The 25,478-nt window shown below is 44.1% G+C and overlaps 1 protein-coding gene across 2 annotated transcripts; it reads left to right on the top strand.

Annotated features, from left to right (window-relative positions):
- Positions 1–274: 274 nt before the first annotated feature.
- On the top strand, positions 275–25,478 carry SLC1A4 (solute carrier family 1 member 4; the record flags this gene model as incomplete). 2 transcript variants are annotated; one of them, XM_084235566.1, is made up of 8 exons in its annotated part: positions 275–801; positions 11,632–11,674; positions 12,946–13,008; positions 14,653–14,819; positions 19,650–19,883; positions 21,874–22,068; positions 22,343–22,477; positions 25,244–25,478. In XM_084235566.1, the coding sequence occupies 8 exons, from the start codon at positions 275–277 to the stop codon at positions 25,476–25,478; spliced, it is 1,599 nt and encodes a 532-aa protein (XP_084091692.1). The 2 variants fall into 2 exon arrangements, with proteins under 2 accessions (XP_084091692.1, XP_084091693.1); XM_084235567.1 differs by lacking the exons at positions 275–801; positions 11,632–11,674; positions 12,946–13,008; positions 19,650–19,883 and having other exon boundaries at positions 14,680–14,819.

The raw sequence follows: 25,478 nt of genomic DNA, 5'->3' as shown, positions 1-25,478 counted from the left end.
CGCTCGTTGCATCATCCCCAGCCCCGCCGCCTCGGGGAGACTGGGCGCGGCGCGATCCACTCCGCCTGGCGGTGCAGCCCGCAGCCCCGCGCCTCTCCTCGTCCTCGCCGCACCTGCCCGGTGCCCTGGCCGCGGCCCCGGCGCGTGGGTTCTCGGAACCCGCCTGCTCCGCGGCTGGCCTCGCCGTCTCCGCCCGATCCATTCATTGAGAGCCTGGTCTTTCCCCAGAGCCCAAGTCCCCAGCCTCCTTCCAGCGATTAGCCGAGTCAGCGCCATGGAGAAGAGCGGCGAGACCAACGGCTACCTAGACAGCGTCCAGGCGGGGCCCGCGGCTGGGCCTGGCGCTCCGGGGGCCGCGGCGGGGCGCGCGCGCCGCTGCACCAGCTTCCTGCGGCGCAACGCGCTGGTGCTGCTCACCGTGTCCGGAGTGATAGCGGGCGCGGGGCTGGGCGCCGCGCTGCGCGGGTTCGGCCTGAGTCGCACGCAGGTCACCTACCTGGCCTTTCCCGGCGAGATGCTGCTTCGCATGCTGCGCATGATCATCCTGCCGCTGGTGGTCTGCAGCCTGGTGTCCGGCGCCGCCTCCCTCGACGCCAGTTCTCTGGGGCGCCTGGGAGGCATCGCGGTCGCCTACTTCGGCCTCACCACGCTGGGCGCCTCGGCCCTCGCGGTTGCGTTGGCGTTCATCATCAAGCCCGGGTCTGGCGCGCAGAGTCTTCAGTCCAGCGACCTGGGGCTGGACCAGTCGGGGCCTCCTCCGGTGCCCAAAGAGACAGTCGACTCTTTCCTCGACCTGGTCAGGTAATGCTCCCCCACCTCACGGAGGGCACATGGGAGATGCCCGCTCTCTAACGCTCCTTGGTTTACACACACGCACGACCTCATGTGCTCCTAAGAGCATTCATTCTTAATCGGCTGCTCGTGGCACTTAACATTTCTTAAATATCAAGATACTGTCTGGAGTCTGCATGCTAACCACACCTTTTGCAAACATCAGTCGGTGCGCACGCGACAAGCTGAAGGAGCCGGGCCTCAACTTTTAGCTAGAACCGGTCCAACCCTCAGGTGGTAGTGTGTTAGGAAAATGCCAGTCATCTCACCTGTATTTTACTCCTGACACTCAGGGTATGCTCTCTGGAGTAAAAATGTTACAGCCATTCTCTACTTTAGTTCTGGGAACATCAGCTAAACGTTGCCTGTTTCACTGTCCTGGATGGCCTTTGCTCTTACTATATTATAGCTGGATGGCCTTTGCTCTTTCAGCCATCAGGCTGCAAGAAGCGGTCTGTTTTCTCAAGAGGTACTAGTAGATCCAAGAATAACAAGTCTAGGGTTAGTTGTTCGGATCCATTGCCCAGAAACGTGCAGGTTGTTGCCCACCCCAGAGTCAGGACCACTGTCGCCTGTTCTGAGTTTCAGTGGCTTTATTTTGGGGAAAGCGAGTTCTGGAGGGAAGGGAAAGAGAAGTGGCTTCATTTAGCATTGCCTGCTTTTGTCACTTTAAACAAGTTGTGCTTCATCCCATGAGAGGTAGTATAGCTTTCTGAGGACTGGTTGAAGCTGCAGGCTCTGTTGGTTTCTCCATTATCCCAGGGTTCGCAGATAGGGAAACTGCAGCTTGGAAGTATTTTCTGACCCAGCCAGGCTCAGATGAATGGGGTGGTCAGCTGGCTCCCCCTCCAAATGCTGGTTGTGCTGCTTTTGGAACCTTAGAAGATATGTTTTGTCATGGTTGGCTGAAGCAAAGCTCCTTGTTGTTGATGCTGTGAAAAACCACGGACCCTGGGCAAAGTGACTTGCCTTCCTGCTGTTTCCATTTCTCTCTCTGGAAAATATGATGATCGTCTGCCTCTTAGGAGAGTGCTCATTTAAATCTGCTAAAACAGCAAAAACAGTCCAAGGCATTCAGATTGAAAAGAATCTTAGATGAGATGAGAAGGATGAAAAATCTATATTTTTTTTTACCAAAATATCTTACCAAAAAGGCAGGTGGAGGTGACCTACTAGGACTTTGATGAACTTACAGGCTGTGTTTATTGTCTGGCAGCTTGGTGTTTGCAGTCTTTAGAGATCTTAAAGTTTGAGTACTAACTTTTAGGTGGGTGTTTAAGAAAAAAGTTTACTGAAGTTAAGAGTATCTTTGCCTTATTATACCAGTTAGCAATAGCAATATATTGGTCAGTTCTCCCCTGGAGGGAAGGTGAATATGGGGTTATAGGATAATTTTTTGCAGAGATCAGTGGTCCATTGAGGAGTGTGGGTGCCCAGCACTGATCTGTTAGTACCCCATAGGGAGGCTCAGCAGTCCAAAAGAGGAAGGTAGTGTCAAAAAAATAGCAGGCAACTTTTGTAAGGTGGGAATTACCTTATTACCACCAGCCCCAGAAGGGATATTTTATTTCCAGATCATGGCTTTCTAACTTTTGCTCCACACCCTTTCATCTGCTTCTGAGGTGAATGGTGACCCACCATCTGCACCACTGTCGGTGCAGACTTTTCAGGGACTTGCTGAAGATATAGGAGAGGACGAAAGGACTTTGCTGTGGCTTGTTGAGAATAATGCTTCCAGCGGCTGACCTCACTGAACCCAGCAGCTCGTGAATAAAGCGAGGGCAGGTAGAATGATCCTATTTTGTGCCTGAAGAATCTGAGGCACAGTTCAAGTGATTTTCTCAGGTTACAGAGTAGTCATCAAAAGATGGGTTAGAAGAACCATGGTTTCATGTCCCATAGTTAAGAGTCCTATTTCTCTCACACTTCCCTCCTTATGCCATAGCATTGAAGCTGTGCTGCCGTTCTAGTCCAACAGTCTCAGCAATATTTGCTGGGGTGGGGAGGGGTACGTTCCAGGAGGGACAGAGAGCCAGGTGGAGTGGAGTTGACTGTGGGCACTTCAGTGGTGGGGAAACTGTCGTGACTACACCTGAGGGGACAAATCCTATATTGTGAAAAAATAAACAAGGATGATTACAAAATAAAATGAAATAAATGTTTGCTCTGGGCCAAAAGAGGAACTGGGAAGAGTATGGTGGTGTCAGGGCAGATCCCCACTTCTCTCACAGAGAAGCTGAGCTCCTCCAGTCGAGAAAGGCACGTGGGCCGCTGCTTAGACGTGGCTTTCACGTTGAGCAGCTCGTGAGAGGAAACTTGAGTCCTAAGCCACATGAAAATTCTTCTTGGGTTTGGGGAATCTGTGAGTAAAAATTTTTGAATTGCTTTCTTCAGAGAAACCTGATGGATGCCAGTTTTATGTGGGTCTGAGCATATTCTCTGGCAAAGCAGGGCCCCGTCCTTTCTGCTTGTGGACACGTGAAATGAAACTCTGCCGGTGAAGACCAACTACCCAGCAGACCCTCTCCTGGTAACTGCCCAGAACATCAACACCTGGAAGGAGTGGGGACTTCTGATGACTTAGTGCAGTTATTGCCAAGGTTTTGTTGAAGTCCATGGTATGTCCGGTGGTGGAGTGCCCCAGAACTCCTCCAGGATCTCTGTGCCATGATTTCCTGTTTATTTTTATTCCAACTACAAGTCAGGGAGAAATGAAGCCAATAGGTGTTTGTCGTGTCTTTTAGAAAATTCAGAATGCCGTTGCCAAGAGGTTTGATTTCCTAACACAATGGATTAGAAATAAAGTAGGCAGGGAGTGGGTGTGTGGTGCCGCTAGCAGAGGCTTTGGAGTGCTGAGAAGTGTGCCTGTTGATAGCAACTCGCAGGTCAGAGTCTCAGTCTTCTCCCCAGCAGCCCGAGCTCTATGCCTGGGAGCCTGGGGCAGTACAGAACTCTCAGACCTGGGAGTGACCCAAGTGATTGAGTTGTGACTTTTCATCTGAAGTGAAATCATTTGGGCACCAAAGAGACAGAAACAAGTGATCAGGACCCCAGTCACTGTGGACCTTCTTGGTCCTTGACAATGGTTACTGGCTGTGGATCCTAGGGTGTGTCTGTAACCTGCTGTGCCCTGGTTTCCTCCTCTTTATAGTGGGGGTCTTCATATTACCAGCATGAAAGGATTGTTTGCAGAGTTAAATGAGTTATGTCTATAAAGCTCTTAGAACAGGATTGGCCTGCTATATGCTTGTTCTTGTTATATGTGGAGCAATATCCTAGAGCTATTGGATTTTTTCCAGTTTACATGAGCTAATGGAGATGGCCCTCTTTTCATAGTCTGAAAGAAGTAAAAGTAAACAGGAAAAGCTCGAGGTGACTGGAAGTGGAGGCTGTCCTTAGGTTGGTTGGGAAACACATGGACCTAGCGAAAAAGAAGTGAGAAGTGACTATGTTTTCAACTAACAGAATCAACGCTAGGAGAAATTTGGAAAATGGAAACTAAACAGAAGAGTCTTCCATTCTAAAATGGGGAGAAATCCTCACAAACCCAAAGTTGACCTCAGTTTTCTGCAGCTATACGTGATAAGGATTGAGTTATCTGGCTTCCATCATTCCTCTGGGTGCTAAATTTGTAGTTTTCCAATGGAGAAGCAGAGGCTTATCTGCAAGGAGGCAGGTAGAGGCAGCTCCTGGACCCAGCTCCTGTCTGCACTGGCAGCCAGAAGAATGCCGCCGGGCCACTGTCTTTCCAGAAGGGCGCTGCCATGTGCCTGGCAGCCACGAATGAGATTTTACCTCTTGCCAGTTTTCTAAGCTTTGTTTGTGCTTGTGCTCATTTTCTCAATAGCGGGCAGTGCTACAAGCCTTCCATTCGCAGAGTGAGATGTAAAGCTTGTGTGAAGGACTGGCCGTGAATAGGATGCCTCATAAGCTGCAAAGGAAACATTTCTTTGCTGTCTGCAAGGAAACTTATGAGAGACTGAGATCTAATGTTTGCCCCTAGATCACAGTGAAGGTAGTAAAACTTTTTAAATTAAATTTGAGTTTAAAAAACGTGGCAGGTTGTTTGAAGGTGAAGACTTAGCAAGTCTAACAAGGATTCAAATTAATGGAGACTCTCAACCTAACTGGGCACTAAAGGAAAACAATCACACTTAAACAATGTAATTTTGAAAAAATGTTTTAACTTGACACCATTCTTTCTACTACTCAGGGAAATACCTTAACTAGTTCAGACACTTCATGATTAAGAGCAAACAATTTAGGTTTGAATCCGGCTCTAACATTTACTAATAATACGGACAAATCATTTAGTCTCTCTGTGCCTCGGTTTCCTTATCTGTAGGTGAGGCTAATAATAGTATCTACCACCTAGAGCTGTCATGAGGATTAAATGAATTGATATTTGCATATCTTGTTAATATTCTGGTGTATCCTGCCTCTCAGGGACAGCTGAAGGCTACTTAATGCAGAGAATGAGTAGTACTCTTAGCTTATTTCTCAAAAGTCTCACCCCAGAGGCTCAGCATTGACCTTTCTAAAATTGGATGTGGGCTTTAAAAAGTGAGTAGATTACTAGCCACCCCCCACCGCTGTCATCATACTGTGAACCTACTACTCCCAGTCTTTCTTTTGCCCCCTGCCTGGTAGGGGGTACCAAGATCTGAAGGGGCATATCCTTGTTAACTGACTCTGTAATAATAAACACCAGGGATGATAAATATTTATCAAGTATACATACCATCCCATATCCTGTTGTAGAGCCTTTGAAATTTTCATAAATTTGGTAAAGAATTTTAAAACTTAAATAAAAGGAAATACTTCTGAAACAAAAAATATACCTAAGCAGAAGTAAATTGTTTTACATTCTTCTCATATAGCACAGGGAAATGCATCCCACCCTTGACAATGGGATCAGAAGAACAAACAGCACCAGGTGTATACAGAAGGAACATTTTTGAAGTTTCTCAGTGTGTGAACTGCATGCCTTTGTACAGCACCCCAAAAAGGAGTCCTGCTTTCCACAGTTGGGCCTTGGTGTATACCAGCTTTTATATTTGTTGTGAGTCATATATCCAAAGATTCTAACAGCACTTGAAATGCTGGGCCATTCATTCTCTACAAGTTTGGTCTGACATGGGTCTCTGAATTTAATAGTACAGTCTTAGCAGTTTTGTGAATGTTTTTTACTTCAACCCACCATTAGAAATAAAGTTGGAATTGTGGCAGCCACACAAATCCACCCCATATAGACAACCTGAAACCCCACAAGACATTTTTAATGTGACACACGCTGATATTTTTCCATTCTGTCTAGTGTATTACATCTTTTATAAAGTGCTGATTTAGTGCCAATAAATTGATTTCATAGTCTACTCATGTTTGAAAAATTTTGGTCTAATGTGCATGAGGTATTAGATAATTCAAGTAAATTTCTTTCTTTCTTTTTTTTTTTTTTTTTAAAGAACTGTCTTTTTGTTTGTTTGTTTATTTATTTATTTATACAAGCACTGGGTACAGTCAGAAGCTTGGGAGGGTGAGAGGATTCACCAAAGCCAGAGCGGGGATCAGAGCAGGCAGAAGGACCGAAGTACACTGCTGAGGGGAGCAGCGGGCAGGAGAGGTCTGCGCGCCATGTGGGACCCTCCTCCGGTGTCCGGGGAGCAGCCGAGGATCGAACCGGCGCTGCAGAGGCTGCGGGCAGCTTCGCAACCCAGCGCTCAACCGCTGCACCACTGGGGAGGCCCTCAAGTAAATTTCTTAGGCCCAAATAACAGAAAAAGAAAATATTTGAGAAATACCCTAACTCCCCAGTGAGTGCTATGCAGAGGAGAGCACAAGAAAGCCATTTGCTCCTACTGATTTCCAGACTCTGCATCTCAAAACTGTATATCTGCACTGACACTCGTCCAGCACCTATTTAGTTTAATTAATTTAATATAAATAAAATTAAAAGTTCGGGAGCCTCCCTGGTGGTGCAGGGGGTTAAGTACTACACTATGAAGAAAACCACAGCCTCTGCAGCACAGGTTCGATACCTGGCCAGCCAGGGAGCAACCTACATGGCGCAGCAGACCTCTCCTGTCTCGCTTGCTGCTCCCCTCAGCAGTGTATTTCGGTCAGTCTGCCTGTTCTGTTCCCCACTCTTGTCTCTGGTGGATCCTCTTACCACCCCACCACCCACACCTCTGGTCTGTACCCCAGCTCTTGTATGCATAAGTAAATTAAATCTTTAAAAAAATTAAATTAAAAGTTCAGCTTCTCAGTAGCACTACTGATATTTCCAGTGTTCATGACTACCATATTGGACAGCACTGATATAGAAAGTTCTACTGGACAGTGCTGGATGGAGCATGCATGCAAGATGTAGCCCTGGTGTCCCCATGTACTAAATGATAGGGTTGAACTCGATCACTTTTAAATTTCCTTCCAATTCAAAGGTTCCTCATTTTGAAGCCTATAAAGTTGCTGCATGAATATGACAGAGTTGAGAAAAGTGCCTGAAGACAGGGCTCTGAGGCCAAAGCTTGCATGCTGAGCAACTGATCCCTGCATACAGGAGAGCTCAGGAGTGAGAAGAAGCCAGAGTTCACTGCAGCATCTGCATTTAAAAGCCATATTTGTTTATAGAGAGGGGTAAGAGTGCAGAGAGCAAAAAACACAAAGTCGGAGGACTGACCATACCCAACTGTAAAACTGTTATAAAGCTCCAGTAATCAAGATGGTGTGGTATTGGGAGAAGAATGACAGATTAATGGAGGGGAGAAAGCCTAGAATAGACCCTGGGGAATATAGTCAATGATCTTTGACAAAGAGCAAAGACAATACAATGGAACAATGATAATCTTCAACAAATGGTACTGGAACAGCTGGACAATCACATGCAAAAATATGAATCTAGACAAGACCAGTCTTCACAAAAATTAACTGAGAATGGATCACAGGCTTAAAATACACAGCTATAAATCTCCCAGAAGATAATATAAGAGAAAACCTACACGACCTTGGTTATGGCCATGACTTTCCAGGCACGGTCCATGAAGAGTGCAGAGAAACATTCTGCCTTGGTACTGCAGCCTCATCTCGCCTCTCGGTATGAGCTGGAGGGGTCTGCATTGCCCCTGGTCTTTGGCAATCAGAGGATCCAAGAGAAAGGAGTATGTTTTCTGTGGGTGCCTGAGCTTCAGCACCATGTTTTTGGTGGTAAAATCTTTGTAGTTAGTGTTGTATCCTTTTTTTTTTTTTTTAAGGTTTATTTATTTATGCATACAAGAGCTGGGGTATGCATACAGGGCAGAGATTTATGCATACAGGGCAGAGATGCGGGGGGAAGAGGGGTTGAGAGAATTCACCAGAGACAGAGTGGGGAACAGAATAGGCAGACTGACTGAAATACACTGCTGAGGGGAGCAGCGAGCGAGACAGGAGAGGTCTGCTGCATTATGTGGGTTTCTCTCCGGCCAGCCGGGGATCGAACTCGTGCTGCAGGGGCTGCAGATTGCTTCATAGTGCAGTGCTTAACCCCTTGCACCACCAGGGAGGCCCTGTTGTATCCTTTTTTAACCTTTATAATAATCTTGAGGTAATTTACAAACAATAACTCATATAACTATCACACAATTTAGATGAAATATTTCTGGTGACCTTTCTTGCCAATCCCCATCTTCTACCCCTGGCCCCAGGCAGCTTTGGATAGAAAGTTTTGCCTCCTATCACTATGGATTAGTTTTGCTTTTTCTAGCGTGTGCTATCGCTGGAATCATTCAGCATGTGTTTTGCTTTGACTTCTTTTGCTTAGTACAGTGTTGTTGAAAAGATCTGTGATGTGTAGTGGTTGGTTCCTTTTCACTGCCAGTCAGGATTCCATTGTGTAGATTTGTCAGAAGCTGTTTATCCATTTGAATTTGAGTTTTGGGTCACTGAATAATTCTGTTATGTATACACGTCATTTTTTACAATCATATATTTTTATTTCACTTGGATAAAGATCTAGGAGTGGAGTTGGGTCACATAGTAAGTGTCTGTTTTTAACTTTATAAGAAACTGCCAGAACACATTGCATTCTTCTGAGAAACGATTTTTTTTTGGGGGGGTAGAAGTTGCCATTTTGCCTCAAGTATTGTCTGTACCCACTGTTCCCAGTGAATTTTGCAGACCAGATAATGTTTGGTCTAGTTAGGGTTAGGGTCAGGGTCCATCCTGGGTGAGACCGTACTGGATTACTGCTCATATTAAAGAGACGAGGCAGGCCAAATTGAAGGATTTAAATAAATAACAGGTGCTCTTTGGAAGAGAGCTCCTTTCAAGGCTGTGCTTGAACCAACAAAGGAAACCACTAAGCCTGAAGGATGTGAGGTCTTTGCAGGGCAAATTGCTCCCATGGGAAGTTGGAGGGCTTCAAACCCAGCTCTTTCCCTAACTTCCCTAACTTCTTAGGGAAAGAAGTCAGTGGCCAGTTCAGTCTGGGAGCTACTGAGAGTTGGCACATGCTACATGTAGCACAGGGAAATCTGGGCTCAGGGCCTATTTCTGCTTCTAACTAGTATAGTAAATGGAAATGAGACTACCCTGAGAGACTGAAATATGTAAGAAAGGTGCTTTGTAATGGAAATAATAGGCAAATGTAAGTCACCATTCATTTATGCTAAAGAACTGCCCATACAAACTGCTAGTCTGTTTCTACTTTTTTTTTTTAACTAAATGTGTTTGTGACAGGAATCAAATTTTTGTTCACCATTTTGCAATGGTTAATTCAACTGAAGTTGTAATTGTTAATTCTACATTTTGTCTGCTGAAATGCAGGCATGTAAATGCTGATATTCTCTCGGTTTGTTAAAAGAAATTCAGATTTCATAGACAAGTAAGTTTGGAAAATGCTGTGTTACCATTTCTATATGCTGGCTGTCTTGTGGAAGCACCCAAAGTAGTCCAATGAAGTCACTTTTGCATCTCATTAACCCTGTTGACTGCAGTATTAGTTATCAGTTGTTGTAGAACAAATTACCACCAGTCTAGCAGCAAAAGTCACACACATTTATTATCTCATAGTATCTATGGGTCAGGAATCCTAGTTTGGCTTTGCTAGATGTTCTGTCCCAAGAGTCCCTGGCAAGGCTGCAGTCTAGGTGTGGGCTACACCTGGGGTCCTATCCAAAGGTGGAACTGGGGATGGATTCACTTCTTAGGTCACTTGGTAGGTAGTAGAATTCAATTCCCCGAAGTTTAGACTGGGAGTCTCAGTTCCCAGTTGGCTGTTGGCCAGAGGCCCCCTCAGTTTCTTGCCATACCTGACCCTTTCCCACATGGCAGCTTGTTTCATCTAACCCACAAGCCCAGACTCAGTAGAGTCTCCTAGCAAAATGGAAGCCACAACTTTATGTAACAAATCATAGAAGAGATAGCCCATCACTTTTGCTGTGTTTTACCATCTAGAAAGCAAGTTATAGGTTCCACCCCCTCAAGGGGAGAGTATTACACAAAGATGGTCTCTTGGTAGGCAGGAAGCCATTGTAGGCTCTGCCTGCCAAGTTGGTCTGCAGTTAGATGTGCCAGCCTCTGAGACTGAATACAGTGCAAATAGTTGCTGGGTGATTCTAATGCTAGGCGACCGACTCAACCACGGAAGCAAGAAATAGTGAATAAATTTGGCACAAATTGTAAAGGGTAATCCAGAGTTTTTTTTTACTCTTCTAGATTTATTCTTCTTATAGAAAGTGGGTAGAACAAATAGATTGTCAGTGGAAATTTCTTACTATCAAGAGCAGCATCCTGCACCGTTTGACCCAAAGATGACCCTCAATAAAAACTGATCGCATGAATAGATTTTGGTTTCAAAACTTAGCTTAACTTAATCAGCTTTATTGTTTTCCTTTTATAACAAATATTTTATAATATCCTTCACCCTGAGATGAAATCCATAAATAGAATTTATCTGCTCACATAATTTCAAGATATCAATATTACATAAATGTAATACAAAAGACAAGGAGAATAATTTACAATAATAGTGTACTTCAGTCTGTAACTGCCCTAAAACAAGCTGGCTAGGCACTTACTTATGAATTTAGATTTATCATCAGTAGACAGCTGTTATACAGGCTGACGCTTGATACTGCTGTGTGAAATTAAGGTCCCACCGTTTGCCATTGGTGATATGATTTCCCAGAATGAACAATTCTTGGAAACATTATGAATGAAGTAGACCAAAAATCATCCCACGTTTTACAGGAATTGCATTCCTGGAAAATTCAGTGTACAAATCATGCAAAAAATACATCATTTTGGAGTTAGTCTAGGCTTTGGTAATTACAAATAATGTTTTCATCTGCAGGTATGAAGCATGCAGGCCCTGAGACAGTTTACTGTACAGGACTTTGCCACTTTCAGCAGCACGAATGGCTGGGACCTGGCTCTTCTTACACATACTCTCCCAATTCCAGAAATGCCCCGATTGTGACAACAAAAATACTCCCTTAGATTCTACTAGTGGGCAGCACTACTGTCCCATGAAAAGCGCTGGGTGGGGCTTAACCTCTAAGGGAAAGGAAAGTGATGGGTGAGTTGGACAAAGTTAAGTCTAAACATCAAAGCATGACATAGGGAGATGAGGATAAAAGTCCAGTGCACCCAAAATACCTGTTGTGGTCCAGCAGCTGGGTGCTTGGATCAAGCTGAAATTGGCAGAAACTTCTGGGGATGGAGGGAGGGAACACTATGTTGGGTTGTCAGATGGCATCTTAGAGCGGACACTTTGAATACTGAATTTTAAGAATGCTGATGAAATGCTTTCTTTTCCAACAGGAACCTGTTTCCCTCCAATCTGGTAGTCGCAGCTTTCCGCACGGTAAGATGAGCTTTGCTAAAATAATGAGACTTTGGTGAGGGGTGTTGGTGGGGGCGGTGTACAAATAACTGCTACAGAGTTAGATAAGGTGAAACAAAGAAGGAGAGTTTGTTAACAAAATTGGTAACATTGGTCTAAATCTTTATAGGATCAAAACAAACAAGCAAACAAAAAAACCCATAAAAATATTTTCTAAAATAGCCCTCTGATCCCACTGGTTTTAACCACCTTTTCATATCATCCGAGAATAGCCCCAAATCATATTTTAGTGATCTCTTAAATATTTCAGAATTTTTTAAAAATACATTTATCTCTCCTTTTTTTTCTGATTGTAAAGGTAATACATGCTCATTGCAGAAACATTATAATACATAAAATGGAAAAAAATTAAAAATTATCTGTAATCACTGCCTGGAGCTACCCACTGATATTTGGTCTGCATCCTTCAGATGTTTTTTCTATGCACAGTGCACATGCATGTGATGTAATTGTGCCACACATATTGGTAGGATGTACACTCACTACACAGAATGTCGTATACCTTGCTCTTTTTGAAGACAGTGTGTTGTAAACATTTTCTTGTGATGGTAAATACCCTTCTGCATAACATTTGGCTGTATCGCATTGTGTGAGTGCACCCTAACTCTATCAGTCAGTTGCTGATGGACATCCACATTGTTCTGGTTTCCCCTTAATTTTAGCAGTGCTACCAGTAATATCCTTATGGCCATGCTTTACACAGAGAAGGAACTGAAATATTTGGATTACGTGGATTAATCTGATTGGCTTTTCAAGCAGACTTTTCTGTTTTTACTTACAACTTCTCTCGTTTTTTGAAAAATCAGCAGATAAGCACAGCTGTGGCTTATATATGTAATGTGAGGTAGGAGAAAAATGAAAGTAAAATGACACACTAAAAAGTGAACTTTAGTATTTATGGAATTTATACCAAGGTTCTCCAAGTAATAAGAACTTTCAGCTGTTTTAAATAGCAAAATCTCAGCAGGAAATTGTGCAGACCTCCAAACCATTGCTCAAGGGACACAAGGAAATTCTCTAAATAATCCAGAGGCTTCTGGGAATGTATGCTGCCTGGGACTTAATGTAACTTTTGTACAGTCCTCAGAATGTCTTGTCAGGCCAGTCCAGTGAAAAGAGACCAGGACATCTACAGGGAATGATGACAGAGCAGCCAGAGGCCCAGAAGTCCTCTCAGCTCCTCGGTCTTCACCTGAAAACTAACCGTGGCTTTTTCTTTCTCTTGTTCACAGTACGCAACGGATTATAAAGAGGAAACCTACAACACGAGCTCTGGAAACATAACCCATGAAAAGGTAAAGGTTTTTATAAGATCACTTGTGAAAAATACTTACAAAGTCAGCAGTGTTTCTAGTTTTTTTCTCAGCAGGGTTGAAATCTTTGGGGTTTGAAGCCCATAGGTTAGGACTGCTCCCTTGATTATTTACCAACATAGCCAAATGCTAGCATCTGTAGCGCTGGAATCTTCAGCAGATTTGTTTAACCAGTTGGGAACTAAAGTCTTCTTTCTTCAAAAATAGATTATCACACCCCTTCTGCTATCTGAAAATATAACTAATAGATGACTTCACAGACTCCACCACATAGGACTTGTTTTAGGAACTTTCCTCACCACAGCATTCATTTTGTCACACATTTTTTTTTTTTTTTCCCCAATTCCTATTGTGCCTTGGGCTGGGTTCCAGCCTTTGTGATAGAGCTGGGGGTAGAATGAGGGACCTCACAGCCTGTTCATTCCAGCTGCAGAACTGTCACAGGAAGAAGGAGGTGTGTCTCCCTTCCTCCGCACACACATTTATGCCGCTCGATCCCCAGGGCTGAGGGACTCTGAGTTCTTCTACTAACCTTTCTTTGTTTAAAGAAAAGTGCTATTTTAAAAAAAATAGAAAGCTACTAATTTAGTCAAATTCACTTCATCCTAAGGATGAATAACCTGAAGCTCAGAGCAGTTATTTAATATCAGAGCTGGGACTTGAGCTCATTTGTACAGTAAAAATATGTTTTTACCATACTAACATGTTTTCCCACTCAGAATTTCATAATGTGTTTTGATGGACAAAGATTCTCTCTAATGCATGCTTGCAGCAGTGAGATTTAGCATTGCCAGAAAAAATAAAGGATATAGTCTATCTATACAGTTTAAACCAGTGATTTAAGAAAAAACATCCCGAAAATATCCATGTTGATCCTGAAAATCTTTTGAGAAATTTGTCAGCTAGGATGTTACCTAGCCACAAAAAACTTTTTCACATTTAGGAAGCACAGTACAATATTATCATCAACTCTATCTAAAGGAAATTTTCACCAACTAGCTCTTCTTTTAAAAGCAGCCCTTTGAAGAGATTGTCCAACGTCTGCTTGAATATATCCAGGGACAGGGAGCTCACTGCTTCATGCTTCAATCTGTGCCAGTTTTGAACAGCTTTTAGAGTGAACAATTAGATGAATTTTTTTTTTTTTTTTTAAAGATTTATTTATTTATTTACCTAAGCACTGGGTATAGTCAGAAGCGCTGGAGGGTGAGAGAATTCACCAGAGCCAGAGCAGGGAGCAGAAAAGGTAGAAGGACCGAAGTACACTGCTGAGGGGAGCAGCGGGCGGCAGGAGAGGTCTGCGCGCCATGTGGGACTCTCCTCCGGTGGCCGGGGAGCAGCTGGGGATCGAACCCGCGCTGAAGAGGCTGAGGGCAGCTTCGCCACCCAGCGCTCAACCGCTGCGCCACCGGGGAGGCCCTAGATGAATTCTTGTTTGTTGATTTCCACGTTCGTGAACTTCATCTCCCCTTTGGCTTCCTACCCTTTGTGAAATCACTGAGGGTTAAACAAAATAGGAACCATTTCCCACCCTGGGGGTGTTTCGGTCTGGTGGAGGCAGAAATGCATCTGTGTTCTGACTCATCTGTTGTAAACCTAGACCCTCTGTGCTCTCTGATCCTGCAGATCCCTTTTGGAACTGAGATTGAAGGAATGAACATTTTAGGATTGGTTCTTTTTGCCTTGGTGTTGGGAGTGGCCCTAAAGAAACTGGGCTCTGAAGGAGAAGAGCTCATCCGCTTCTTCAATGGCCTCAATGAGGCGACGATGGTGCTGGTGTCCTGGATTATGTGGTGAGTGTCCTCATTGCCTGCTCCCTTCTTGCTGCTCCTGCCATTCAAAAAGTGTGCCCTTCTGTGTCACCACCTGGCCCAGTGCTTTTTATGTGGTTGACACTCCTCGGCCAGTCAAGTACAGGAATAGTAGAGGTGGAGACAGTTTCTCCTGATTTCAGCACCTCGGAGAATCAGGCACAGACCATAATCACCTCCCTTGGTGCCTAAAGTGACCCCTCTGGTCCTGTTACCATTGATATATTTACAGGTTCTGCCCATCATCCCATACATTATGTCATCTTGGGGGCAGTGTATTACCATCAGATTACTATCTGCTGCATAAATAAGACTAAGTTATCTTAAAATGATAGACTTCAGGGGCCTCCCCTGGTGGCACAGGCAGTTGAGTGCAGTGCTGTGAAGCTGTCCGCAGCCTCTGCAGCGCTGGTTCCATCCCTGCCGGCCGGCGAGAATCCCACATGGCAGGGCAGATCTCTCTTGTCACCCCCGCTGCTCTCCTCAGCAGTGTATTTCATCAGTCTGCCTGTTCTGTCCCCACTCTGTCTCTGGTGAATCCTCTCACCCTCCCATGTATCTGGCCTGTACCCCAGTTCTTGTATGCATGAATAAATAAATCTTTAAAAAAAAATGATAGACTTCAAGCTCCAAACAGGCCACTTACTATAGAGTAGTTCATAACAGGAGATCAAATCCATCTTTACCCAATGCATATATAAATTTGGAAGGGTTTTTTTTTTTTTCCTTTACACATAAAGCTTTCTTTGTAATATCAATGAAGGGGTAATTGTTAAATATAAACTATTAGATTGATTTCCTGCTAAAAGGTAAAAATTTGACCAGATCCCTCAAAGTAACTTTTCAGAAATAAAACCAATTTCAGTGCTAATCCCTCACAAAGTTTTACCCTTTTGTTTTACTCATGCCAAACCTTGTGGGTCTTAGCTTCCACGCATTTGTTGTTGAGAAACTAGTTTATCCTCTCATGCACAAAGTATTTTCCTCATTGTGAACCCTTAGGTCTCCCAGAACGTCTCTCTCTTAGATGGCATTGGCATGGCAGCTGGGCAAATAACCTGGGACTTGGGAGGAAAGTTTGAAATTAAGTGGGAGGCTAAGTTCAGAGCCTCCACTGGAAGGGTTTATCTTATTCAAAAAAATTTTCTTGCTCAACCAAGAATTGCAGAGTCTGACTTTGTCTTCGCAAACATGACACTTCATTTGACTGTTGTTGTTCTGGGGAGAGAAATATTTTCATGAAGAAGTGTTTCCACCACATGTCAAGTTCTTTTCCTGTTTTTTTTTTTTTTCTCAGTCTAAATCCCTCGATTACAGGAAACACTGTGTGCAAGAAAGTGATGTTCCTGTGTTAGAACATTTATTTCAATCTGAAAACCAATTTACAGTCACTTCTTCAACTTTATGTACTTATTATGCACAGACAGGTGTTCGGTAAGGCACACCTACTGAGTGTCTAAGTACAATGGGGGAAATGTGGTCCAGAAAGTGCTTCTCACACAGTACTAGGGTTTAAAATGCCTTCTGGTTAAAGGAAATCCATGAAGCGTAGTAAGGAATCTTCAGAGTAGTTCTTCCTGCTTTTTTTCCTTCTGATTTCCTATACTAAGATCAAAGCACCTACCTACCCTCTACTAAACACAAAAATGACTTCTTGATGGATTAAATACAGGTGGTACTAATCCCTCATAAATTTTATGAGTGGTGTCTATTGCAACCACCCACCTCTGTCATCAAAGGACAAAAGCAGCCATAGACAACCTGAAAATGAATGAGTGACGGTATATCCCAGTAAAACCCATGGTCACAACCCATGCATTAAACTATCTAGGGAGAAAGGAAGAAACAGAAGGGAGTCCTCTAAAAGTTTTAGAAGAAAATATAGGATTAGGGAAAATCTTCCTAAGCAAAATACAAAAGTAAAAGGCATAAAAAGATGCTTAGTTTGACTATACCAATATATTATAAAATGTTTTTATGCAAAATGTGCCTTGAACAAAGTCAAAAGATAATACACTTATTGAAAAAATTAATATATATTTACATATAGTTAGTATATGTGGGTACACACACAAACAATCTGGAAGCATCAGGATCCAAAGGACTAGTACCAGTTCACAAACAGTTCAAGCAACAAGATTTATAGGAAAATTGAGAATGAGTATTTAAAACCTTTTTTTCCCCATTTGATATTGTTGCATGAGCCAAGCACCTCATTGTGAACTGAGCATTTTTCTTATATATTATTTTTTATTGTCTTTTAGAAGAATATTGGTCCATAATCAACTAAAGAGAAATAAATTGGTCTTCTACCTAAGACCATTTGAGAAACACTAGTGTAGAGAGTTGTGATTACTGAAAAAGAAAAGAGACTGAGTATTAGAAAACAGACATATATGTGAGCAGGCATTTCATAGAAGAGGAAAGCCACAAGACCAGTAAGCATTTTAAGGAATGCCCAGCTTATTAGAATCAGGAAAATGACAAGCCCAGTTTTATCAGACATTGACAGGTGAGGGTGAGTTTCTGTAGCAGTATTGACATTTTGGCTGGATCACTCTTTGTTGTGGGAGCTGTCATCCCTGGCCTCCCACCACTAGATGCCAATGAAACCCCCCCCCCAAAAAAAAAGAGGACATATTTATTTAAGTTAGATTTAATTTAAATTTAAACCAGAAATGGGCCTCCCTGGTGGCACAAGGGGTTAAGCACAGCACTGTGAAGCTATCCGCAGCCGATACCCAGCCAGGGAACTACCCACATGGTGCAGCAGGCCTCTCCAATCTTGCCCACTGACCCTTTAGCAGTGTGTTTTAGTCAATCTGCCTGCTCTGTTCCCCACTCTGTCTGTGAATCCTCTCACCCCCCTGCACCTCTGGCCTGTACCCCAGTTCTTGTATACATAAATAAATAAATCTTTAAAATGAATGAATGAATAAGTAAATAAATAAAAAACAAAAAAATATCTCTAGACCTTGCCAAAGGTAAAATCATCCCTGGTTAAGTACCACTAGAACAGAGAAAGGCTTATTCTCCTAGAATCCAGGTGAAATGCAAATTGGAATAGCTACTTTAGCAATAATTCTTGGCATCTACTAAAGTTTCACTTATGCACACCCATAACTCCTCGGTGCCTCTACCTAGAGAGCGCAGGCCAGGGCCACAGAGAGCCAATTTGCAGCGTTTCCAATGATGAAAACCTGGAAATGATTTAAGGCCCCATCAAAAGTCCAGTGGCAAATTAACTTCCAGTGCTTTGTTCTGAGGATGATATTTAGAAAGCATGAGATAAAGATGGAAATAACTTATGTTCATCAAAAAAGGAAAGGACAAACCAAATGTGGTGCACACATATAGTGGATTATCACTCAGCTTGAAGAAGGATGAAATCTGATACCTGCTGCCACTGCATGGATGACGCGCAGACATCACACTCAGTGAGACAAGCCAGACACAAAAGGACAGGTGTTGTATATTCCACTGATAAGCAGGCAACAGCAGTCAAATCCATAGAGACAGAAGGGAGAACCATGGACCCCAGGAGCTGGGGCGGTGTGGGGGGAGAGAAAGAGGTGATTGTTTGAGCACAGAGTTTCAGTATGAGATGAGGGCAAGTTCTGCAGACGATGGTGGAGATACCTGCACAACCGTGAATGTGCTTAATGCCACTAAACTGTACACTTAAAAATCGTCAAAATGGTAAATTTTATGTGATGCATATTATATCACAGGGGAAAAAAACATAAAAAGGTATATTTCTATGTATTGATAAGAAAATCTCAAAGACACAACATCATGTTAAAAATAAGCCCAGATTTACATGCGAGCCTCTGTACCTGTGGGCCTAGGAAGTATCAGTGGTTATCTGAGGCGGGGTCTGGCTTGAGGATGGTGCCTAAGGGGAATTTTGTCCTAATAGATAATGTTTCCGTTTTTGAGAGGAGGTTGTATCCATGTATTACTATGGGATTTTAATTTAATAATACTGCTTAGATCATCTCTGGAAAGAAAATTCAAACCAGTGACATTAACTGTCTGCATGGAAGGAAACCAGAGCTTGGGAGGCTTTATACTATTCACCTTTGAAATTTGAGTTATGTGACATTATTATCTCTATAATTAAATTTTACAAATGAAGTCATAACTTTTTACACCCTTCCTCAATTTACATTAAATTCAAAGCAATAGACTTTAGTTCTTTGTAGATCCCACAGTTCATACCTTCCCTTCCTACTTCCCATTCTGCCATTAAAAAAATCTTCACGCTCCAGAAGTGTTCCCAGAGTGCCATTGTTAATGACTTTTTCCCACGGAATCATGTTTTCCAAACCACAAAGAATTTAAAACTTCACAGAAGTTCCAGCTTTGGCTCAGTTCTGTATCACAGCAGTTGTGAGAAGTGGGTGTTTAGCCTTTTGTGTTTCTAAGTTCTCAGGATAAGCCTGAGCAAAGCTGAAAGTCAAACTCGAGTCCCAGAGGCTCTGATCTTGAGAAGTCCCTTGGCTTTCCACCTGGCAGCGGCCATGGATGGTGGCATTCATCTGTTGTGAAGGGAATCTATTCTGGGGGGAAGGTCTGGGTTCTAGTACTGATCCCACTGTCCACAGTGGGTGATCCCATTCTTTTTACTCAGTTTCACAACCTGTAAAATGGGCCTGATTTACCCACCTCCTCTTATTCCTCGGGATCATCCTAACCAGAGATGAAGGCCACCGCATTGAAGGTCCCAGAGTTCTGTGTCAGGAAGGGCCTGTGTCTTCCAGCCCTAGCATAACCCCCCTTCCTGATGAGTGCCCTGCGCTTGTGCCCTAGGTACGTGCCTGTGGGCATCATGTTCCTCGTTGGAAGCAAGATTGTGGAAATGAAGGACATCATCGTGCTGGTGACCAGCCTGGGGAAATATATCTTCGCATCTATATTGGGCCATTTCATTCATGGAGGAATTGTGCTGCCTCTTATTTATTTTGTGTTCACACGAAAAAACCCATTCAGGTTCCTCCTGGGTCTTCTCACACCGTTTGCAACTGCGTTTGCCACCTGTTCCAGGTGAGTAGGTTTCGGGCACCCTGCACTGCTCTGAACCCCTTTAATATAGAACCAAGTGAGTGTAATGGTAGAGCACAGCCTGCATCTTGGCATATTTTATTTCTAGAACACTAAATCTAGAACACTCACCTCATTTTTTTATACTACCACCTCCACAGCTCTTACAAATGTGAATTTGTAGGGTGGCCTTCTGTTTCATCCCCGGATCTATTGAGGTTGCCTCATTTCCTTTTTCTTCTTACTTCTTAGAGGTCAGTCACACCTTTGATTGGTCTACCTGTGGGTCCTCACCAGAATTAGTAAAAACATTGCTTAAGTAAAAAACGGTAGTCACCTCAGTAAAAATGCATTTCAGGAAGTTTCTAGAATGATTCCTGCCCAATTCTTTTGGATGTGTGAATTAGAAAATAAGAGCAAGGCACTGTGATGAGGGATTTGTGCTCAGCTCTGTAGGTATCCAGAGTATAATAGGATTATGTAATTTAGCACAAAAGATGCGCCTGGTCACTCATTGGCATTCCTTCAAAAATCATGGCTTTCCAATTATTTGCTAGAAAACTTTCAAAGGATGACAGTACATTGTTTCATTCACATGTTTAGTTTTTATGTCTCCACTGCATGTTTCCTCTCATCCTGAATGATTATTTGGACAAGGTAGTGGTGCTAAAGAGAATCAGGGAAGTTTCTCTGGCATAGATGGAAACAAACCTACTTCTAACTGTGCCAGCCACCTTCTGCAGAGCCAGCTAGAGTGAGCATGCTCTGCTCATGCAGGTGTCTGTGTTCACATTTACTTTTTCAAGCTCTCAGAGCCAGTTCTGCTTCTTGGACCTGGCATTCTCCCATCCTCTCATTCCTCGGGGTCATCCTACAGAGAGATGAAGAAGCCCACTGAATTCTATGTCAGGAAGGGCCTGTGTTTCCCAGCCCCAGCATCTCCACCCTCCCAGATGAGCGCCCTGCACTCTCATGGTTTAATTAAATTAAACCATGCCTAAATTTTAAAAATTGTAGTTTGCTTTTTACTTTGTGGGGGGGAAATATTCAAGAGAGGAGAGATGCAGGGGCCTCCCTGGTGGCCTAGGGGTTAAGTCTCAGTGCTATCACCACTGTAGCCTGAGTTCGATCCCCAGCCAAGGAGCTAACCCACATATGGCGCAGCAGACCTCTCCTGACTCGCCCACTGTTCCCCTCAGCAATGTATTTAAGTACATCTGCCTGTTCTGCTTCCCACTCTGTCTCTGGTGAATCCTCTCACCCTCCCCCACTCCCCTCTCCCACCTCTGGCCTACATCCCAGATCTTCTAGCAAAAATTAAAAAATAATAAATTTTTAAAAAGAGTGAAGAGATACACACAGAGTAAACAGATCTTTGTTCTCTTAAGAACATTTTTTTAATTACAATGTTTTTTTTTTTTTAAGATTTATTTTTTATTTATGCAATAGCTGGGGTACTGGCCAGAGGCTTGGGAGGGTGAGAGGATTCACCAGAGATAGAGTAGGGAGCAGAACAGGCAGACAGACCGAAAAGACTGCTGAGAGGAGCAGCAGGCAAGACAGGAGAGGTCTGCTATGCCATGTGGAATCTCCCTGGCCGGCTGGGAATCAAACCCGCGCTGCAGAAACTGCGGACAGCTTCACAGTGCTGCCCTCAACTCGCTGCACCTCCAGGGAGGCCCTCTCTTGAGAACATTATGCACCAAGAGGCACTATGAAGATATTTGGAATTGGCAAAAGCAGGTCTATCTGGGGAGTCACATTTTGAATACTTTAGGAGTTGGCAAAACCCTATGTTGTGATAGAAACTTCGAAAAAATTCTGATTTTTTTTCTTATTTCAAGAAGAGAAAGTCAGAAGGTAGGATCCTGCTGAAAACTGTCCGAGTCTGATCTGAGTGGTATCGGATGAGATGGGCCATATGAGGGTGGACTGGCCGTAGAGCATTCTGAGTAATGTGTCAGCCTGTCTGGCTGCTGATTTCCATTTCTAGCTCAGCAACTCTTCCCTCGATGATGAAGTGCATTGAAGAAAACAATGGTGTAGACAAGAGGATCAGCAGGTTCATTCTTCCCATTGGGGCCACCGTGAACATGGATGGAGCGGCCATCTTCCAGTGTGTGGCCGCAGTGTTCATCGCTCAGCTCAACAACGTGGAGCTGAACGCAGGGCAGATCTTCACAATTCTGTAAGTTCAGTATTCCTTCTTTTATCTCTAGGTCTACATTCAAGCTTCAGGCTTTTCTTGTGATTTACTTTGAAACATCTCCTGAAAACCAATTTTACCTTGACTTGGTTGAAAATAAGAATGGCCTGAGTTCATTGCTTGGAGAGGACAAATCAACTGGCAGAATCTAGGGTTATGTGGCTTTTCATTAGCACACCATGGCTGCCATATTTTGCATGTCTGTGTGCCCACTCCATGCTCTGTCTGATGGTTGACCTGCTTTGCCACTTCCTAGAGTGACAGCCACAGCATCCAGTGTTGGAGCAGCCGGAGTGCCCTCTGGAGGGGTCCTCACCATCGCCATTATCCTGGAGGCCATTGGGCTGCCCACACATGACCTTTCTCTGATCTTGGCCGTGGACTGGATTGTGTAAGTAGCAAGTCCTATTGTCACTGAAAAAAAGGTCTATAGAGTCTCCTAGGAGCTTTGCTATGTCTGGGGCATGTGGAGAAATGTAAAGTATGTCCCCTGCCTTGTGAAGGATTCTAGAGTCAAGTTGGCAAGACAAGATTTAGAGGAAGGAAAATTAAACCCTATCAGAGTCAAAGACCCATGAACAAACATGAATAACGATGACCAAAAACTTGCTTATAGCATCAGAAATCAGGCCCAAGACCCAGACCAGGCCCCCGGTACAGGCTTAAGGGGCGGAAGGTGGGAGTGGAGTGGGAGCACACAAGGGTCTGTGGAGATTGTTGACTGCATAGGAGTAAAGCCGTTGGAGCAGTGAGCCTTCAGGAATGATTTCCTTGCTTGGAAATATCCAAAAGGTGGTTTCTGCAAAAGAAGAGATAACCCCAGCTAGTGTGATGTCTTGGGCAGGGGCCAGGTGAAAAGCTGGGAAAGAGGTGTGATCCAGATCACCAGCTCCACGCTTCCTGGTGTTTATTTCTTGAGTCACATGATACTTTTTTTAGGTATAAACAACACCTGTTTTAGAGGGAAGATCAGCCAAGGTACTCATGTTGGGACAACAGAGCATGTGGATAAGAAATCAAGATGCCTGGATCCAAATCCTGCCACTTACCAGATGTGTGATATGAACTGTGCTGTGCTTATATCTGTGCATCTGTCCAGTGAGAATAATAATAGAACATGGACCAGAGCTGTAGTGGAGATGAAACCAGTTATCACATACACAGCACATAAAAGAACTACAAGCACATGGGAAAGCATTTAGTCAATACTTGTGAAAAAAATTACTCCTACCAGGTAGTCAGAGGTATGAGATGACCTAAGCACTGGAGCCTGGCCTGGCCTTCTGACTCTCCCACTGGCTTGGAATGGTGGTTTCCAACCTTTATTATTATTTTTTAAAGATTGATTTATTTGTGCATACAAGAGCTGGGGGTGTAGGCTAAGGGGGTGAGAGGATTCACCTGAGACAGAGTGGGGAGCAGAACAGGTGGATTGGCTGAAATACACTGCTGAGGGGAGCAGTGGACGAGATAGGAGAGGTCTGCTGTGCCATGTGGATCAACTCCCTGGCCTGGGATCAAACTCGTGCTGTAGGGCTGCGGATAGCTTCATAGTGCTGACACTTAACCCCTGCATTACCAGGGAGGCCTCTCCAATGTTGGACAAAACCAAAGCAGTGTCAAAGCCCACTCTTCCTCCTTGCCCAGGTGTCTCCCCTGCATGGGAAGTTGGCCATCTGATAAGAGGTGCTCAGCCCGCAAGAGGGAAGCAGCCCCCAGGGTGACCTTCCCAGCAGAGACCGAAGTCACACAAGCAGCCCTCCCCCATGCCTCTAGGTTCTTTTCAGATTAGTGGAATAATCAAATTAATACCAGGCCAATCAGAAAGGATAACAAATTTAGGTAAATATATGTGGGGAGTCTACAAAGAAGTAGATTACAAAGGCAATATGTGTGGTATATATCCCAAGCTAAGTGATGGGTTAGGGGTCTGGGGTTTCAAGAAGATAAGAAGGCCCTGATTCCAGTGCCCTCAGGTAAGCGCCCCCGACCCCAAACTTTTCAAAATGAACATAGTGCTTCCCCTGAGCTCAAATGAGCAATGATTTTTGGGCTAATCTATGGGAAGACAAGACTCTGGGAAGGACAGTGCTATTTTTCCAAAAGCTGGTGTTGGCTAACAAAAAAGCATATGCAAATCGACATTCATTAGAGATTCAGGAGAAGAGGAAGGGAAACGCTCAGAGTGTAATGTTGAGTGGAAGAAAAGGTGGACACAAAGCCATGTCTATATTATCTTCTCAGTTTTACGTTATTTTATATGATCGTGTATATTACACATAAAATACAGGCCTTGAAAGATGACATGGGGGCCTCCCTGGTGGCCTAGGGGTTAAGTATCAGCGCTATCACGACTAGGGCCTGAGTCCATCTGAGGCTAGGGAGCTACCCACTTGGCGCAGCAGACCTCTCCTGTCTCACCCACTGCTCCCCTCAGCAGTGTACTTTAGTCAGTCTGCCTGTTCTGTGCCCCACTCTGTCTCTGGTGAATCCTCTCTCCTTCACTCCTCCCCTGCCCTCGCCTGCACCTCAGCTCTTATATGGATAAATAAATAAATCTTAAAAAGAAAGGTGACTGGGGGCCTCCCCTGTGGTGCAGCGGTTGAGCGCTGGGTTGCGAGGCTGCCCGCAGCCTCTGCAGCGCCGGTTCAATCCCCGGCCACCAGTGAGGGTCCCACATGGAGCAGCAGACCTCTCCTGCTGCACTTGCTGTTCCCCTCAGCAGTGTATTTCGTCAGTCTGCCTGTTCTGTTCCCCGCTCTGGCTCTGGTGAATTCTCTCACCCTCCCGCACTTCTGACTGTACCCAGTGCTTGTATAAATAAATATATTAATTTAAAAAAAAAGTGAATGGAAGGAAACCAAGCAAAATGTTAACACTTACAGAGTGTGGGTAGGTGACTTTCATTACCTTCTTTATACTTAATTCCAAATTTCATACAATGAAAGTCTATTACTTTCATAAAAATAAACTCTACTTAGAGAAAATCAGTTTAGAGTAACATAAGGCCTTAAGGCCCCCAGCAGCCCACTTGCTAGGAAGCAGCAGGGCAGGGTCACCACTTCCCAGGCAGTTCAGCCTGTCCCCACCACTGTACACCCCTTTTGAAGTAGCTCCTGTAGCATCAAGAAAACACTGCCTTTTTGTTTCCCACCAGGGACCGAACTACCACGGTGGTGAATGTGGAAGGGGATGCCCTGGGGGCCGGCATTCTCCACCACCTGAATCAGAAGGCAATGAAGAAAGGGGAGCAGGAGCTGAGCGAGGTGAAGGTGGAGGCCGTCCCCAACTGCAAGTCAGAGGAGGAGACATCCCCCCTGGTGACACACCCGAACCCCACCGGGCCTGCAGCCAGTGTCCCAGAACTGGAATCCAAGGAGTCCGTTCTGTGA

Source organism: Talpa europaea, assembly GCF_964194135.1.
Source record: "Talpa europaea genome assembly, chromosome: 6".
NCBI lineage: Eukaryota > Metazoa > Chordata > Mammalia > Eulipotyphla > Talpidae > Talpa > Talpa europaea.
The sequence above is the reverse complement of the archived record's forward strand: the minus strand, read 5'-3'. Positions and strand labels throughout refer to the sequence as shown.